At 45.7% G+C, this 19,461-nt stretch overlaps 1 protein-coding gene across 7 annotated transcripts in view; it reads left to right on the top strand.

Annotated features, from left to right (window-relative positions):
• Positions 1 to 16,077, top strand: part of Angel1 (angel homolog 1) — a 37,105-nt gene extending 21,028 nt beyond the window's left edge. For 6 of the 7 annotated variants that reach the window (XM_017594229.3, XM_006240392.5, XM_039112514.2 and 3 more), the window contains 3 exons: positions 11,286 to 11,355; positions 13,350 to 13,513; positions 14,194 to 16,077. In XM_017594229.3, the coding sequence (XP_017449718.1) occupies positions 11,286 to 11,355; positions 13,350 to 13,513; positions 14,194 to 14,354 (395 nt within the window). In that variant the 3' untranslated portion in view covers positions 14,355 to 16,077. The remainder of the gene's footprint in view (positions 1 to 11,285; positions 11,356 to 13,349; positions 13,514 to 14,193) is intronic. The other variant, NM_001108717.1, reaches the window with a different exon arrangement.
• The last annotated feature ends 3,384 nt before the right edge of the window (positions 16,078 to 19,461 follow it).

Below are 19,461 nucleotides of genomic sequence, written 5' to 3'. Positions count from 1 at the left end.
CCTTCCCCTCCACCCCCTCAAAAGCGTTGTCTGTTTATGTGTATGAATGAGTACCACATGCTGGCAGGTACCTGCAGATGACAGAAGAGGGCATCAGATCCTCTGGAGCTGGAGTTACAGGTGATTGTGAGCTGCCTAATGTGGTGCTGGGAACAGAATCTGTGACCTCTTCCAGAGCAGCAAGTGCTTTTAACTGCTGAGCCTTAGTCTCTTGTAAATATACTTCTTGACCAGCTCCTGATAATGAGTTTAGAAGAAGGATGGTGAACAGAGTTCATGCTTGGGTGTGAATTTTGCATCCATGCACCGGATGGAGCCCTGGACCATAAACCAAGAACCCTGGAGTTTGAGTAGCAATTAACCTTTTTAGGCTTAGCTGCTGGTTCACAGCATGTGTTTAGTGTTTGCAGGGGAGAAGGGAGAAGGGGGGAAGTGCATTTATCCCAGGGCTCTGAGATTTGTGAGGTGAAAGGGGCCTGATCACAAGGAAACCTTTTCCTGTGGAGAGTGTCCAGTTAGGATAAGATAGCATATCTTTGGTGGCTTCACCTTCTTGTCTCTGAAACCACTTTTTTTTTTTCTTTTTTCTTTTTTCTTTTTTTTTTAAAGATTTATTTATTTATTATATATAAGTACACTGTAGCTGTCTTCAGATACACCAGAAGAGGGCATCAGATCTCTTTACAGATGGTTGTGAGCCACCATGTGGTTGCTGGGAATTGAACTCATGACCTCTGGAAGAGCAGTCGGGTGCTCTTAACCGCTGAGCCATCTCTCCAGCCCTGAAACCACTTTGAAGTAATAAGGAAGATGAAGAAAACAAGCCAGAGGCAAACACCATTTTTTTCAAAACCACAGTGAATTTGAAACAGATACAAGGGGAGCTGGGCTAGCAGTGCCTGAGAACATATGGGGAGTCTTACCTATGGCGCTGTATAGATCTCAGACAGAACAACACTGTGCATTTACCCAAGTGAGGCACACGTTTGAGGGACCCCAAATCTCTTGCTTTTCCACCAAGAGTGGAATGTATATACTATGATAGAAAAACCTGTAGACGGTTTTGCTCCTGAAGGCAGTGTGTGGAGAATTATGTAGAGAATCAGGACATAGCATGTTCAAGTATCTGAGGGTCAAAGAGCTGCAGAGCCCGGGGGCTCTAGAGAAGTGAAGGCTGAAATGTTCCATCACAACCCTGTCTTAAGAGCAAAATTCTTATTACTTAGAACACGTGCTGAATGTTTCCTTTCTTTAAACTTCAGAAAAATAGCTGGCATAGAATAATGTAGCTAAGTTAAAGCTGACCTCACTCAAAGCAATACTATGGAATCTATACTGAAATATACAAGAAAGAAATAATGGAAAACCAAAAGGCAGGTAACAGTGCTTTAGAAAAGAAAGATAAATAAGAGTGCTTCAAAGCTAAGCATTGGAGCATATGGAAATTGATTATTTCTTCATGAAATCATGAAAGATGAGATGGTCCCCTAGCTGCGGGGCTGTTGGCAACTGATAGCAAATGCTGGGAGAGGGAGGGTCGATTTTCTTTACAGATGTGGCCCCTGTGAGACTGCCTAGGATCCAGTAGATTGCATTAGACTCAGACACATAGCGGCAGCACTGAGCAGACCCAGTGGGTTTTAAAAATGAACCCACAAAACTGGGAGGGATTAGTGATGGGGATACACACAGCATTGGAAAAGAGGGACAACTAGGTGGCCTTGATCACACACACACACACACACACACACACACACACACACACACACACACACATACACACGTACACGCATGCACACACACTCCTACACACATACTCACACATACACATACACACGTAAAACACACATTATATGCACATTTGAAGTTCTCAAACAGAAGAAGTGATTATAAAATACTGCAAAAAGTTGGTTCAGGCACATAACAAGACACCAGAAGATGAAAGCTAAACTCTGGAGCTCAGAATAGAAGTGGGAAGCTGAGGTGTGCTCAGTGGTGGACCACTGCCTCTGCATATATATGGCCTTGGAGGAGGAGATATGGGTGTCTCAGGTAGGGCCAGAAGCTCAGCTCAGAAGGTTAAGATTACAAGATCCCAAAGTAAAGCAGTGTCAGCCCCACATGGATGACTGTATTAAGAATAGATTATCTTGGGGTTGGGGATTTAGCTCAGTGGTAGAGCGCTTGCCTAGGAAGCGCAAGGCCCTGGGTTCGGTCCCCAGCTCCGAAAAAAAGAACCAAAAAAAAAAAAAAGAATAGATTATCTTAAAACATGAATGCTGTGCTTGAATGAAACATAAAAAATGCTGAAACTTAGTTGCAAATAAAATTAGACCAAGACCTGCATACTGAAAAACAAGTAGAATTGTTCTACTTTGCATGTTAGTGCCGGGGAGGCTGAGGGGAAAGAAGAGATCAAGGCCGTTCAGCCTGAGCTATAAGACAAGATCTTGGGTCAGAAAAAAGTTTATAATGGAAAGATTCACTAACAGAACAAAATAATGGTATTGTTTTTACATTTGAGATTGAACCTGAGGAAGCACACACGTGTACCACACACTCTGTTGCCCACACCTTGCCTCAGGGCCTTCCACCCAGGGCTGAACAGGCTGCTGTTGAATCCCATTAGGACTCTAAGTCTGAAAAGCTTGTATCACTTTAGACCACAAATGAAAAGGTTTACTAAGTGCAAGTGGTTTTCTAGAGAATGTTTAAATATGTTAAACTGGAGTTCTAGATGGTTGTTAGCTGCTGTATGGGTGCAGGGAACTAAACCTGGTCCTCTGCAAGAGTAACCAAGTGCTTGACTGCTGAGCCATCTCTCCAGCTTCTAGAATGATTCTTAAGTAGGGTGTTTAAATTGAAGCCCTCTCCTACTTATGTTTCCAAGTGTAGTGATTTCCACCCACCCCACCCCCAGATGTAGCTGCTGTTCGTCATATTACTGCTCTTTGGGGAATCAGGATTTCAACTTATGAGTCAGTAGGGGTTCACAGATATTCACACTGCTGTGGATACTAAAGAAGAATCCCTGTATAGGCTTAGATTTTTCAAAACCTACTTTAATTATGGTTCTTTAATGCTTCAACTTCCCTTCTAGCCTGCCACCAACTAGAGGTAGGGAGAAGAAAGGTTGATAGGAAACGAGGTTGTGGACATGTTTAGAAATAGTTCTTTGGGGGCTGGGGATTTAGCTCAGTGGTAGAGCGCTTACCTAGGAAGCGCAAGGCCCTGGGTTTGGTCCCCAGCTCCGAAAAAAAGAACCAAAAAAAAAAAAAAAAAAAAAAAAGAAATAGTTCTTTGGGGGTGATTCCAATCTTCATTGTCAGCGGTCCAGTCCTCAGGCAAAACATCAACACATCAGCAGGGGCAGGCCTGTCCACTCAGCATACACCACGCACGAATTACTAGCAGAGGCGTGAGTCTGAAGAAGTGGTGAGAAGCAGCTGGAATAGCTCCAGAGGTTCTTTGGTGTGTTTCTCTCTACAAACCAAGACCAGTGAAGAGTTGCAAGGTGAACCAGTGTGAGAGTGTCGTCTACTGTCTGTTGGGTTATACTTATACTCTTTCCCAATATCATGTGTCCTCTCATGAGGCAGCTTCCAGAAAAACATCACATGACAGCACTGTCTCCAACAAAACCAGAAATTCCCACTTCATCCCTGTATGCTTTCAAGTGAATAAGGAATCTCTCTTGGGCATCTTTTATAAAGACACTGATTCCATTAATGACTGTTTAGCAGAATAATAATAGTGGTAGGTTTTCCCCAAAGGGCTTAGGACCAGCTAGTTACAGGTTCTTAGCCCAGCAGTGGTTCTGGCCATTGTGAAGTGGGCCTTAAATACAATGAGAAAGCGGTTCATCACTCCCATAATGCTGTGTTGCTGTTGCAACTGTGTATCTTGCCAGGTCAGTCCTTGTAGCTTACATGGGGTTCACATCTGAGTGAGGCTGATTACTTTTCTCCAGTAGCATGTACAACTCTTCCAGCACCATGAAAGTTAGCCAATAAAGAGAGCTTCCAGGTCAGTACCAGTTAGATTTCTCCTTTTCTGTGACTCAGGTATGTGGGTCTTCACCAATACGGCCTTACCATCATGTTCTGAAGACTACAGAGCACAGTGGCAGTGGCTGTGTGTGGACCCCACTGGCCAGCTACTCTACAAGAGATAAACCATTCTAGGTGCGGTGGTTTTTGTTAGCCTGTTGTGTCTAGTAGTACCATTATTACAGGGTCAATTCCATGTGATGGTTTGTACAGGGAGTGGCACTATTAGGAGGTGTGGTCTTGTTGGAGTAGGTGTATCACTATGGGCATGGGCTTTGATACCCTCACCCTAGCTGCCTGGAAGTCAGTCTTCTGCTAGCAGCCTGCAGATGAAGATGTAGAACTCTCAGCCCCTCCTGCACCATGCCTGCCTGGATGCTGCCATGTTCCTGCCTTGATGATCCTGGACTGAACCTCTGAACCTCTAAGCCATCCCCAATTAAATGTCCTTAAAAGAGTTGCCTTGATTATGGTGTCTGCTCATGGCAGTCAAACCCTAACTAAGACACTCCATATCTCTTCTTTTAACATTTGTGTGGGACTTTTTCAAAAGGTCTTTAGGATTAGAACGGGGACTCCACCCTTGTGGCTGCCATTTTTCATGTCATGCATGTCTAGGGAGTCAGTGTGTAGGGTCACAGATGATCACACTGCTGTGGATAGTAAGGAGAGTCCCTGTGTTTCCTCTCTTGTGGACACTTAATGTTTATATTGGGCGTTAACTCTGTGGCCCAGGATGGCCTAAAACTTGCTATGTAGCATAGACTGGCCTTGAACTCACAGGACTCCTCCTGCTTCAGTCTTTCTGAATGTTAGTATTACAGGTATGAGCCACCATTCCTGGCACCTAAAGGTTTTAAACAGTGCGGGTGGCTTTTCCTGTGGGAGCTGGAGATACAGATACGCCCGTGCTGTGTTGTAGTGAGTCTTACTCTCCGACTTAGCTCCCTAGTACCTCAGATTTATTTTTTTTTAGATTTTATTTCATGTGTATGAATATTTTGCTTGCATGTATATATGTGTACCATAGGCATGCCTGGTGTGCCTCACAGAGTACTCTGGTATGGTACTCACAGAGGTCAGAGGAGATGTCATATCCCTTGGAACTGGAATTACAGAGGGTTGTGAGATCCCATGTGGGTGCTGGGAATCGAACCAGGGTCCTTTACAAATGCTTTAAACTTCTGAGCCATCTCTCCAGCCATCTCTTATTAAAAACTCTTCAGGGTATTTTATCACAGCAACAGGAAAATTGACATATTACTCAGTTGCAGCAGATTCCTTCCCATACTAATAAGAAGCTGGCGATCTCAGCTAAGTTAATCTAGAAACAGACAAGTGGATGCTGAGACTCTCTGATCTTGTGTGTAACTAAGGATCTTCCTTCCCGGTCCTTGTTTGGTTGGCCACTTCCCGTGAGGAAGCTGTTGCAGCTTTGTGGAGATAACTGAACGGCATGCGAGGCGTGAGTCCTGTTTAACTACCAGAACAGTGCCATTTGTGCACAGTGCTGCATGCATGGGGAGAACCAAGTATTGTGGGAAACATTCTTTACAGTTTTGCTGAGAAGTCAGGTGTAGTGGCACCTATGCGAGGCAGAGGCAGGAAGATCTTTGTGAGTTTGAGGATAGCCTGGTCTACATAACAAATTCTAGGACAGCCATGCCTAATATAGAAGGACCTTACTTCAAAAACAAAAAACAGATAAACAAAGCAAAAAAACAAAAATCAACCTCCCAACCCCAGTATTGATGAGAAGAAGAGACTGAGGGTATAGCTCAGTAGCGGAGTGCTCCCCAGCATATGCAAGGCTCTGGGTCCAATCTTCAGCACCACTGAGAAAAGAAAGACAAATACACAAACAGCCTGCTGGCTACTGTGATTTGCCTCGTATATTATAATGACTAAGGGTGCAACTCAAGGTGAAGATTTAGTGTTATAACGTTGGCATTCCTTGGGCTGGAGAGATGGCTCAGTGGTTAAGATCACTAACTGCTTTTCCAGAGGTCCTGAGTTCAATTCCCAGCAACCACATAATGGCTCATAACCATCTGTAATGGGATCTGATTCCCTTTTCTGGTATGTGTGAAGAAAGTGACAATGTATTCACATACATAAAATAAATAAAATCTTGAAAAAAAATCCTTATTTAGATGAAATTCACATATTATAAAATATACGTGTCTAAAGTTCACTGTCCCTTAGTGTGTTTCGGAGTTGGTGTAGCCCTCTCCACTGTAATTTTAGAACAGTTTGTTCTTGGCACCTGATACACTTCTTACTGGGGACCAAGTCCAGGTAGGGCCTTGTGTTTGCTAAGTAGGCACTCTGTCCCTGAGCTAAAAATTCTCAGTGTTAATTGTAGAACATTTTTATCATCATCCAAAGAACTTTCACACACAACATTGGTAGTCAGTTTCCATTTATCTTCCCTATGTCAAAAACAGAAGGGCTATAGATGTGTAAATTCATAGACTCTCAGTGTTTTAAAATATTTTTCATACTATATAGTATAATTTTATTCTTTTTCAACTCCTCCAAGATCTTCCTCATCTCTCTATCCACCAACTTCATGTTCCCTCTCTTTCTCAAAAAAAAAAAAAAAAAAGGACAAAAAAAGAAAAAAGCACACACAAAGAAATGGAGCCCCTTTTGTGTTGTCCTGCTACACCTGGGCCTGGGGCCTCCCCTAGAGTGTGGTTGATATCCCCACTGACACTCCACTGAGGAAAACTGTTTTCCCTTCCCACAAGGTTTCAGTTGACATAGCGTCTGTGTTAGGCGTGGGCCTTTGTGTCCATTCCTCTTCTCAGTGCTGGGATTTTTATCTGGTTGGAACCTGTGTAGGTCCTGTCTGTGCAGCCTCAGCCTCTGAGTTCACATGTGTATCAATTCTGTTGAGTCTGGAGGACAATGTCTCCTTGGAGTCACCCACCACGTCTGGCTCTTGTAATCTTTCTGTCTCCTCTTCATAGATCCTGGAGCCTTGAGAGGCGGGTTTTGATGAAGACATCCCATTTAGGTCTGAGTGCTCCAAAGTGTCTCCCTCTCTCTGTGCACGCTGTCCTGTCACGGATCTCTGTGTTAATCCTCGACTCTTACTGCAAAAAGGAGCTTCTCTGAGGGCTGATGATGCTCCTCTTACTCAGGGTCACTGTTTCCAGGGCCACCCATTTACTTACAAAGTTCAGTTTTTTAACAAACTGTTCTAAATACATCCACGCAACAACATTCCATTGTGTAAATGTACACGTGTCGTTATATATTCATGAGTTGGTGAACATCTAGGCTGTTTGTAGTCTCTGGCTTTCTAAGTAGAGCAGCAGTGAGCAGGGCTGAGCAAGTGTCTCTGTAGTAGGACAGAGCCCCGTGGACGGTGCTCTGAGTGGTGTAGCTGGTGTGGGATCCTGGCTTTAGTTAGGAAGGAAGCTTTGGGTCTATTTAGGATGGTGTTGGCCTTATGATGAGGTGTATCCTTTGTGTCCCTCGGCTCTCCCAACTTTTATCATAAAGGAATGTTGGTAGGTCATAAATATCAAGACATTTGGTGATAGATTTTTAAAAAGTATGCCCTCATGATTCTCTGAATGCCTTAGTGCTGGCTGCCATGCGTGTTTTCTTTTCCATTTCTTACTGATTTGGAGTGTGTGGTGTGTTTGTGTGTGTGTGTGTGTGTGTGTGTGTGTGTGTGTGTGTGTGTGTGTGTGTGTCTGTGTGTGTCTGTGTGTCTGTGTTCTCTGTGTAGCCCTGGCTGGTCCTGGAACCTGCTCTGTAAACCAGGTTGGCCTTGAACTAAGAGATCCACCTGCCTCTGCTTCCTGAGACTAAATAAAGGCTTGCGTCACTCAACCCAGCACTAGCTTGGATCTCATCAGTGTCTTTTAGTTACTTTAGCTACAGGTTGGCCAGTCCTGTTGACTTTTCTCAAAGCCCAACTCTTTTGTTTCATTGATTCTTTGTATTTCATTGATTTCAACTGTGAGTTTTATTATTTCTTTCCATCTACTCTTTCTTGAATCTTTTTTCTTTTAGCTAAAGTGTGTCATTAATTTATTAATATGAGATTTTCCAAGTTATTTAACGTAGACGGTGAGCTTGTCTCTTAAACACACCTTTGTGGTGGCCCACAGGTTTGGTTATGTTGTGTTTTAATTTTCATTCAATTGTAAAAAGTTTCAAATTTTCTTTGTGATTTCTGCTGTGACCCAATTTCTATCCAGTAGCGAGTTTGTATACTGTCTATTTATTTCCATTTTCTAAATGTTTGTTGAGACTTACTTTGTGTCTTAATATGTGGTCCATTTTGGAGAAAGTTCCATGGGCTACTGAGAAAGTATATTCTTTAGTGTTTGGGTGGAATAGCTATAGATGTCTGCTAGTCCATTTGATTTATGATATTATTTGACCCTAGCCTTTTTCTGTTTAATTTTTGTTTGGATAAACTGTCTATTGCTGAGAGTGGGTTATTGGTGTTAACCACTATCATGCTATTAGGTTCAGTATGTGACTTTGGCTGAATTAGTGTTTCTTTTATGAACTTGGGTATCTCTGTGTTTGGTGCATTAATGTCTAGAATTGTATAGAGACTTGGTAGATTTTTCCTTTAATGAGTATGCTCTGTCCTTCTCTACCTCTTCTGATTAGTTTTGGTTTGAACTCGTTTTTGTCTGATATTAAATTAGATATACTTCTTTACTTTTTGGGTCATTTGCTTGGAATACTTTTTTCCATCATTTTACCCCAAGATGATTGATGTCTGTCCTTAGTGGTAAGGTGTGTTTCTTGGTTGCAGCAAAAAGATGTATCCTGTTTTCTAATCCAGTCTGTTAGCTTAAGTTGTTGGGATTTATTATGTGATCACAGTATACTAACATTTATATTTTGCTGGATTTTATTGCATTTTCTGGATTTTATTGTGTTCATAAGGGGTGCCAGTCTTTAGTTTTCTTTGTGATATACTTATATAGTTCAGTATGAGAGTAATAGCACTATTAATACTTCATAGAATGAATTGGAAAATATTACCTCCAAAATTGAGTGCAAAGGATTTATACAAATTCTTCTAGGCAGTAGTGGCACATGCCTTTAAAACCAGCACTCAGGAGGCAGATGCAGGCCGATGTCTGAGTTTGAGGCCAGTCTGTCTATAGAGCGAGTTCTAAGACAGCCATGGCTACACTGAGAAACCCTGACTCAAAAACCAAATATCCTAGTCAGGGTTCCTATTCCTGCACAAACATCATGACCAAGAAGCAAATTCTGGAGGAAAGGGTTTATTCAGCTTACACTTCCCCAGGATTGCTGTTCATCACCAAGGGAAGTCAGGACCGGACCTCAAGCAGGTCAGGAAGCAGGAGCTGATGCAGAGGCCATGGGGAGATGTTACTTACTGGCTTGCTTGCTTATAGAACCCAGGACTACAAGCCCAGGGATGGCACCACCCACAATGGCCCCTCCCCAATTGATCACTAATTGAGAAAATGCCTTACAGCTGAATCTCATGGAGGCATTTCGTCAAGGAGGCTCCTTTTTCTGTGATAACTCCAGCTTGTGTCAAGTTGGCATACAAAACAAAACAAAACAAAACAAAACAAAAAAAAGGATTTATATGAACTCTTAGAGAAATGTCTGGTAGAGTTCCCCAGCAAAGTCATCAAAGTCTGGGCTCTCCTTGCTGATTCAGTCTCTATTTGTTATAGGCTTAATCAAATTTGCTGTTTCTTAAGTTTACATTCGCTTGTGTCTCTCTAGGGTTTTTTTTCACTTTATGTAAATTATATATTTTTAACTTTTTCCTTTATTTACTTTTTGTTTGGCTGGCTTTTTTTTTTTTCTCTGAGACAGGGTTTCTCTGTGTAGCACTGGCTGTCTAGGAACTCACTCTGTAGACCAGGCTGGCCTTGAACTTTGAGATCTATCTCCCTCTGCCTTCTGAGTGCTAGAATTAAAGTTTGTTTACCATTTTGAGACAGAGTCTCACGTCGGTGGTAGCTGGCCTGGTGCTAGCTATGCAGACCAGGCTGTCTAGATAGCTTTGTGATAGTTTCACTGTCATAAAATGTATGGAGGTCAGAGACCATTTATGGGAGTCAGTTCTCTCTACCCTGTGGGTTCCTGGGATCTCTGGTTGTCAGGCTTGGTACTAAGTACCATTACCCACTGAGCCATCTCCCTGTAATCTGTTTGTATAGTTTATAGTGTTAGCTTACAGATTTTTTTCCCTATAGATTATAAATGACAAATCAACTCATTGCCCCCCCCTTTAAATTCTGGGCTCTGTACTTTACACTGAGGCCCAGCTGAGGCCCTCCTCCATGCTTGAGTTTAGTAATTTGATTGCTAAGAATTTGTCAGTGTCAACCCTTGTTATTTTATTAATATCAGCAAATGTGCTGGTTGTCACCTAAACAAAAGATAGGGTCATCTGGAATGTGGGGACCTCAGTTGTGAAAAAGTTCCCACTCCTGTAGGAAGCCTTGGGGTGAGGCGTGTATGATGAATGGTTGGTGTGGGAGGGCCCAGCCTGTTGTGGGTGGTGCCACCCCTGGGCAGGTGGTCCTGGATTATATAGGAAAGCAGGCTGAGCAAACCAGTAAGCAGCACCCCTCCGTGGCTTCTGCTTCAGTTCTTACTCGAAGTTTCCTGTCTTGAGTCCCTGCCCTGACTTCCCTCAGTGATGGAGTACGTAAGCCAAAACCCCTCTTCTCCCCAAGTTACTGTCCATTCTGGTGTGTATCACAGCAATAGAAACTGGACTAGGATAGTGAGATTTGTAAAATACCTTGTTTTTTTCTGATGTTGGCATTTGTATTTTCTTTATGAATGTATATACAACATAGCTGTGTGTATGAACATGTGTGTCTATATATGTACTACACAGTGGATGGTGTGTGATAGAAAATATCTAGAGGAAAGTATAAGGAATTTGATAGCATTGGTTGTCCCTGTACAAGAAAAATGAAATGCAAGGGGTGAGTGGAAGGACTCTTGACTGATTAACTTTGTTTTGATTTTTGAACCATATGACTATGCATACGTAAAAAGTGCAGAGTATTAGGGGCCTCAGGTTTCCAGCCTTGGTTCATCTCCCCGTCTCATGACTGTTTCTTTTACCTTCCCTCCTCCCAAACTCCTGGAGCAGTGCAGACTGAGAGGGATCTGAAGGTGAAAGGTTCTGACTCTGTTGTACTGTCTATGGAAAACAAATCCCCACCTCTTTTTTCTGGCTTCCTACAGATCGACCTGCTGGTTGGGCCGAGTGTATCTTTGAGGAAGAGATATCTGAACTTGAGCCTGTCTTCCCCAGGTAAACGTGTTTGCAGTTTTTAGTCTGAGCATGAGAGAGCACTGGCTATACTGAGGCTGACTGGAATACTTTTTGCTAAGCTCTCAGTCTTCCACGGTATGCTTAGACAGCACATGCATGCATGCGAGAGTCAAGGTGAAAAGCCTGTATAGCCTTTCCTTGAGGGAGAAGCCTCTGAGCAAACTTGCTGGTCCTGCTGGTCCACATGAGAGACATTGGTGTTCTTTATCAGGAGAATGGGAAGTGGGGATGAGGAGTATCAGGGTCTCAGTGTTCATCTGTTTCTAGACTGAGTTCAGCTGAGATCGCCAGCCGCTTATTAATATGGGAAGGAATCTGCTGGTTGAATAATGTATTGATTTTCCTGTTGCTGTGATAAAAGGTCACAAGGGAGAACAAAGCCGTACAGATACAGATACAAAGCCATAGTGAATGTCAAGGCTTTGCTTGCTTTCTCCTTTTGTTAAGACCAAGACCTCTGCCTGTGGAAGAGTGCCACTCATTTGGTCTTCCTGTCTCAGTCTATGTAATTCCCCACAGGCATGCCCAGGGGTGACTCTAAAATCCTGTCAGGTTGACAACATAAACCATTGCAGCTCTACCCCTCGGCTAACCACATCACTTCTAAGCCAAATCTTTGTTCTCCATGTTCCCATGGGTTCATGACAGGTTCATGAGGCAAATGTATTCAGCCCAACATCATAAGTTCCCATGTCTAGCAATTCCAACACTATTTAAAATTGTAGGTGAGGAGACTCAGGAAATCTCTTAAATGTAAGCAAGCCCCTGTATAGTAAAAGGGAAGTTGGATGTGGAGGCATACATCTTTCATCACGGCACTCATCTCTGTGAGTTTAAAATCAGCCTGGCCTACATAATGACGTCTAGGCCAGCTAGGGCTACATAGTCTCAAAACAACAAAAACAAAACAAAAACTAAAAGCAAAGGTGAAGCAAAACAAAACCCAAACAACAACAACAACAACAACAACAACAACAACAACAACAACAACAAAAGAAGTTACGTATTTCCAACATAGAATGACACAGAGTAAACACTCCCCTTCCAAAGGACTAGGACCCAGCAGGGAAAACACTAAGTGCAGCTCCATGTTGGCATCTAGGGCTCATGATAGAATCATCTGGAGTCCAAAAGACTTGGGTAACCCCACCTCCAGCTCTGCTGCCTGCAGCACACGTTGTTTCTCCTTTGGGCCAGCTCTGTTCCATTCATCCGGCTTCCCTTGGTGAACGTTCCATGAGTCATCTCTAAAGGTCCTGCTATCTTAGTTACTGCTCTGTTGCTGTGATGAAACATGACCAAGGCAGATTTTAAAAGAAAGCATTCAGTTGGGGGTGGCTTACACTTTCAGAGGATGAGTTCATGGCCATCATGGCGGAGAGCATGGTGGCAGACATGCACAGGGAGGCAGCAGTAGCTGAGAGCTTACATTTTGATCCGCAGGCAGCAGGCAGAGAGGTGGGTGAGAGAGGTGAGAAAGAGGGGTGAGAGGAAGAGAAGAGAGAAGGAGAGGAGACAGAGATAGATACACACACACACACACACACACACACACACGGGGTGGGGGTTGGGAGACACTGAGTGGCTGAGCCTATTGTGGGCTTTTGAAACTTCAAAGCCCACCCCCAGTGACACACTACCTTTGAGAAGGCCACACCTCCTAATCCTTCTCAGACAGTTCCACTAACTAGGGACAACGCATTCAAACATGAGTCTATGGGGGCATTCTCATTCCAAGTACCATACCTGGGGTCTCCAGGGAAACTCAGACTTTATCTTCATAACCTACACAGCTATACAGAACTTCCTTTCAAGGACTATAACCCAGCTATACATTGTTGGGTGTCAGCAGCATCTGAAACCATCATTAGAGATTATCCTTTAAAAAAATCTCCATAAAACCCACGGAGAAATTGGCCGGTGGGAAATATAATGTGTTTTGTTAGCTGACTTCTTACCTTCTGTCCCTGTAGGACTATAGGCACCATCCAGCACTGCCTCCACCTGACCTCAGTATATACCCATTTCCTGCCCCAGCACGGCCGCCCGGAGGTCACGACGATGCCCTTAGGTCTTGGGATGACAGTGGATTACATTTTTTTCTCAGCTGAGTCCTGTGAGAATGAGAACAGAAGTGGTAAGACCATTGAGTCAGGGGTTTCTAGAAGCCACCCCAGGATGCCTGGGAATAGCAGATGGCAGGTTGGGTTTTGGTGGCTTGGCTTGGGCTCCAGGAGCAGATGTCATACCAGCTTTGTGCTCATTCTTTATGCAGGCTACCTACCTTACGTGCTGCTCTTTTCCTGGGGTGCCAGGGCTAGGGCAGGGAAGTCATTCCTAGTTCCACCATGGAGATAGAAGTATAGCATGAGACGTAATTAGACTTGTCTAAGGGCAGAAGTCGGGGAGGGACTTGGTAAGGTCAGACCCTGTTTTTTCTTGCCAGTAGTCACAATGAGCAGTTCACTAGTCCCATGCCTAGTTTGCTTATTATTTTTAGAATGTTTGAATTAATTGCCTGTTTAGAATCGTTTTATATAAGGAATCTATATTTCTGTACCTCTTGAAAAATCAAAAACCTTGTAATGTTAGGTGCAGGACCTACCTGTATCCTATTTGTTCCTGTGTCCCTGTACCTGTCTTTATTCACTGATGTTATCACAGGGAAACCTTCTAGTCAGAATGCCAGATGTTGTGCGTGTGTGCGTGAGCGCATGTGTGCGTGTGTTGTGTAGACCATTTAATTTAAAGTGAAAGTTCCACCATGCAGTACAGCTGGTGGCTGCTGCACCTACTGGCTTCTGCTTTGTGCCCCAGATCACAGGTTGGATCGAGATGGAACCCTCAAGCTCCTGGGCCGCCTCTCCCTCCTCTCTGAAGAGATTCTCTGGGCGGCCAATGGCTTGCCCAACCCGTTCTACTCTTCAGACCATCTCTGCTTGCTTGCCAGCTTCGGCATGGAAGTCACTGCCCCATGAGGGCCCCCAGGGAAAGAGCTCACTGGACCGACGACTGCAAATGCCCCGTGCTGTGGAAACTTATGCCCCTTCCCTTGTTCCCTCCTGCCCGTGGTTAGACTTTCTCCAGGCCTGTCCACGTTCTCGGCCTGTGGTCCCTGCCCTGCCCCAACCTCTTCCTAATCCTGTGCCACATGCTAGGTGGCCCCGGGAGAGGTAGAGAGCATCCCCTTTCTTCTGTGTACCCAGCGCCCCCTTCCCCCCCATTGATTTTTAATGACCAGGGTTGCGGGAGTTATTGATCTCATTGGTTATTCGCTTTAGGCCATTTCTTGGTGGCACCCTCTGACCCAACCTTCCCCTTCCTTTCATGACCTCTGGGCTCTGGCATGCACATGCAAGGTGTGTGTAAAGCATGAGTTCTCTTGGGGTGGGACTGCCCAGCACAGCCAAGCCTGCTTCTGCCTAGTCCATGTGCCACCATGAGGTACTGGACTAGGGGCAGGTGGAGAGCATGATGTAGTAGCTGTGTGCTGCCAGGAGGCAGCAAGCAGGGGCCCTTTTCTCCCAGTCAGTCATCTAGGCATCCTGGGCACACTTGTTATTTCTGGAGACAAACTGGCCCACAGCCTGGAGCGGTAGCCCAGGGATACCCCACACCTCTGATCTCCTCACTGACTTCCTTGAGGAAGGCGGTTGATGCCTTGTGCTGGGGCTCGCTGGGCTGGCACAGTGCTGGGAGGCTTTAAGGATGAGGAGACTCCACCTTCAGGGAACTGTTGTCTCACCAGACTGAGGAACTGGGTAAGAGGCGGAGCCCGGTAGAAAGAGCAGGAGGCTCTACAGCCTTAGCCAGCACTGGAGCCCCAGAGGGCTTGACCTCTGACCTCTGTGCACCTAAGAAAGTTTCTTTGCTTCTTCTCCCCACCCACCCCCACCCCCTCTTGTTCCCTTCCATTTTCTCTCCGGAGAAGCGTGCTGTTTAGCTCAGGCCAAAACATCTCAACAGAAGCCTGGCTTTGGGCACACTAGGTCTAAGAACTCAGGGTGGCAGTGCTTACTCATTTGCTCTGCCTTTCCTCCCCAAAAGTGGGCTCCCTAACCTACAGAAAACCCCTGTAGCCCAAACCATGTCACCTGCATGCCTTATTCAGTGCTGGGGTACAGCCTAGGGTGTCCTTGGGCCAGATCCTCCACACAGCTTTAACTCAAAATATCTGCTGGCCCTAGTTGGGAGGGAATTGACTGAGGCTGGAGTTAGGCTTGGTGGACCAGGAGCCCCATTCTTCCCTTGATTTGGAAGCCAAAAACCCAGCTGGAACGCTGCTGCTGCACTGCTGACTCTCAGCTTCCCATGCTCAGGTCTGGGGACTTCTTGTCCTGTGTGTGTCTATTTTAAGTTTTGTTCTCTGGGTACTGGGCATCTGCCTGTCTGAGCCCCAGGCCCATCTGCCCACAACCCACTTTTCTCTGTCACTCTCTGGGCACCTCCTGAGATGGCCCCACAGCTGAGCCCTGCTGGTTCTCAGAACAGGGCCAATGATTGTTCCCTCTGCCAGGAAATGCAGGGTCAACTGCTAAAGAAGGTGGAGGCCCAGAGCTTGATGGTTTATCTTTTCCTTGTTTCTCCTTTGTTTCTGTTTTAGAAATGAAGTGTGGGGGTTTAAATGGCATTTAAGCTGTACCCTGGAGCCGGCAGAACCAGGCAACGTTTTTTTCAAATAAAGGCTTATCATGCCCCCTACATTGTTGGTCTTACTCTTAGGACTCTGAAAAGCATGGGGTTTGAGAGAGAGCTGGAGAATGGTGGGCAGAGAAAGGGTCTGAGGAGCTTTGGTCCTGAGGGTGGGGTCTCAGGATCTAAATGGAGATCAGAAATGTCTGCCATCTGTCTCTGTTGTCTTCCCTGTGCTCTGAAGCTTGGGAGGAACAGGGTTGAGTGAAGTCCCCTGCCCTGCCCTTCGCTGTCCCCACGTGTGAAGGGAAGGACTCTAATTTAGCTGCTTTTCGCTCTTCTTCCATCTGCTGCCTTGTGTCTCTGTAGACTTTTACAGACGGGTTGGTGTGGAAAGCGGGATGTTCCTGGTCAGAGCAGTGGCAGCTCCGTGAGGTGTGACGTGGGTGGCAGATGCTTCTTGCCGGGTATCTATTTCTGATCATCTCTTGTGGTAGAGCCAGGGCTGAGCTGTGGGCCATCTGTCGTTGGAACACGTCTACACTTCTCTCCCTCACCGGGCCTAACTGCTATTCCGTCCTCTGGGCTCCCTATGCAGTATGCCAAGCCAAAGCCAAGGGAGACGAAGGTGTGGTTTTCTGCCTCACCTCAACAAATTGCCAGCACCATGCTCAGTCTCCAGTCGCTGTCTCTCCAGGTAGCTTATTTAAAGCTTCCTGGAGCTGCTGGTGAACTTGGCCAGAATCCACTGACTGGGGAGAAAGCAAATTTAGCCAGGGAGTAGGATCTAGGAGCCTTGCCTTGGCCAGCCTGGTTGTCGACTAGGTAAATCACTTAATCCCTTGCCTCTGTGTTTACATCCTTTGGTGAAGGGAAGCTGAAGGAGTACTTGACAGCTTTTAGGGCTCTATTGCTTGTGCCATAGCAAAGGATGCTGAGTGTCAAACACTGGTGTAGGAGATCGAACCCATGGTTGTGTTGTTCCCAGAAAGGTGGGATGACTGGCCCTGTGGGCTGGGAGGTATCTGAAAGCTCCAAGCTTTGTGTTCTAGTGCTCTTTCCGTGCATGGAGGCTCCCCCAGGGCCTCACCTTAGTCACTAAACACACACTGGGAATTTTGGTTAACAGTGTACACTGAGCTTCAGCTGTTGGTGTGCATGCACCCACGTTCTCTATCGTGCAAGGTGCATGTTCGTCTGGGTGCAAGTGTTCATGGATGTGTGTGATTGTGCATGTGGCAATCAGAGATCACCTGTGGCTGTCATTCCTCAGGATCCATCGAACTCACAAAGCAATCCAGACCAACTGACCAGTGAGCTGCGGGGATCCACCTTTCTGCCTCCCCAGTGCTGGGGTTGCAAGTGTGAGCCACCATATTCAGTTTTACATTGGCTTGCTTGTATAGCAAACACTTTACTGAGCTATTTCCCTGCTTGCACTTTAGGGAAAAGATAACAGCATAGCTAGGAGGCCATAGGGGTGTGGTCTCCATAGCCTCTTACATCGGAGGAAACAGACCCAGTGACAGACCCAGCATCTTGAATCTTCGCTTAGTCTTTCGCTGGCCTGTGCTTCTCTGCCTTTCCAGAGGAACAGGGGTCTGGGAGCTAAGCTCAGAAACAGCCTTCCTGGAGACTGAGAAGGACTGCGATCACTGACTTTGTTGGCTTTTGATTCTAGCTTCTATGCTGGTACGAAGTGAGTCACTGGAGAACTGGGTTTTACTGTGTTAAGTGATGTAGGATGCAGTTTCTCTTTTCCCAGGGCATGAAGGCCCATCTCTGGCTTCTACCAGAAAGGAGCTGTCTGGGACTCACGCCACCTCCCCACCAAGAGCCTGGTGCCCCCTTGTCTGTCCTTTAGTTGTTGAACACAAGGGTCATCTAGAAAGCCTGGTGATGGTGCAGATCAGCTCACCCTGGAGCAGAAAAATGTGAATTCCATGTGTCTTGCTGAGACGTTGGACCTTCTGTCCTGTCCCCAGTCCCTATGACCCTACTGAGTAGGATCTCAGCTCAGAAGAAAATGACTTCTTAATGCTATTACTCCTAAATTCTTGGAAATTTTGTTTCCTATTAGCAAATTCTCACTGGCTAGGGATTGGAAAGAGTTGTCTTGTGGGCTGGCTCAAAGAATTGACCTGTCTCCTCCACCTCCAGGCCTTGACAGCTGGTTCTGCACCCCACCTTGACAAACACTGTGTTGCCAGGCAACCTGCATGTGGGTCAATCTTAGTCCTTGGTATGACAAGTGCTTCCCACTGCCACTACCCTCCACAGCAGCAGAAATGCTAGGTCCTGGCAGATGGAGAGGAGGAGTCAGTCCATCAGTCGCTTTAGGGCTTTCGGGAAAAATCAATGTCACATGCCTCAATGAGATGGGGCCAGAGAACCTGGGCAGCAGAGAATAAAGGAATTGCTTTCCCCCAGGAAACTGGTTCTGGGCAGCCCAGAGGTCAGCAGCAACATATCTGCATTCTATGGAACTGGCTTAGCATAACTGTGATGGCCTAGGCTCACCCCAGGCCATCCCTATCTTTCTGTTCGAGAGCACTTGGCCCAGTGTGGACCTGTACCACTGGGCTTCCAAGTTCTCTGCTGTGCTTCACTGTAACTGGAATTACATGTTTAAACAGCATGTCCACGCATTCACCAGTCACAAATTCTGGTTACTTTTAGGTAAATGTGGTGGTTGTGGTTTTTTTTTTGTTTTTGTTTTTGTTTTTTAAAATCTGGGGGTATAGTTTAGCTGGCAACAAAACTGTCTCTTAAGTGTATAGTTCAAGCTACTCCCAGATACTAACATTGCTTTCCTCTCCAGCTGCCATGCTGACCCAACCACTGAAGATGACAGAGGTTTTCTGTGCTACACTGTCCTAGCTAGGACCGGGTGGGGTTTGGCTGGTCTGTGACATGGCCCCCTCTCTTACAAGTCTGAGTTTTACTCTTAAGCCCCAGGAGAGACATGTGAGGAATGATTTTGGCTAACAAATGCTATGGGCTCTAAGATAATTCTTGCGTGCTTTGGTTTGGTTTTCAGTGTGGCCCTTAGTGTGGGTGGCTAAGAGGTCTAGAGCCAATGGACAAAGTGGTAGGGCCAGAGGTTTTCTCAGAGCTGTGACTGGGCAACTGCTGAGAAGGGACTTCAGATCTTGGTTGCTACGGTTTTCTGAAATGAACTGATTGATGGTGGAGAGCTGTGCCCTGGCTATATCCTGGGAGCTGGGTGAGGAAGAGTCACCTTACAGCTGGATGGGAAACCTGATCCCAGATTAGGGCTAGGCGTAGCCCTTAGCAGCCTGAGGGGCAGAATCCAGGGCCAGGAGGCTTCCTATTCCCCAGTTTGGTTCCCCTCCCATCTGCTTGGGATCTTGGCTTCTTCCTGCAGCCAATGGGGACTGATGAGGGTGGAAATGGGCCTGGGCTGCAGCTCCCGAAGGAAAACAGACAAGG

Source organism: Rattus norvegicus, chromosome 6 (genome assembly GCF_036323735.1).
Source record: "Rattus norvegicus strain BN/NHsdMcwi chromosome 6, GRCr8, whole genome shotgun sequence".
Classification (NCBI taxonomy): domain Eukaryota; kingdom Metazoa; phylum Chordata; class Mammalia; order Rodentia; family Muridae; genus Rattus; species Rattus norvegicus.
Note: the sequence above shows the minus strand (reverse complement) of the source record. Positions and strands in the feature narration are given on the sequence as shown.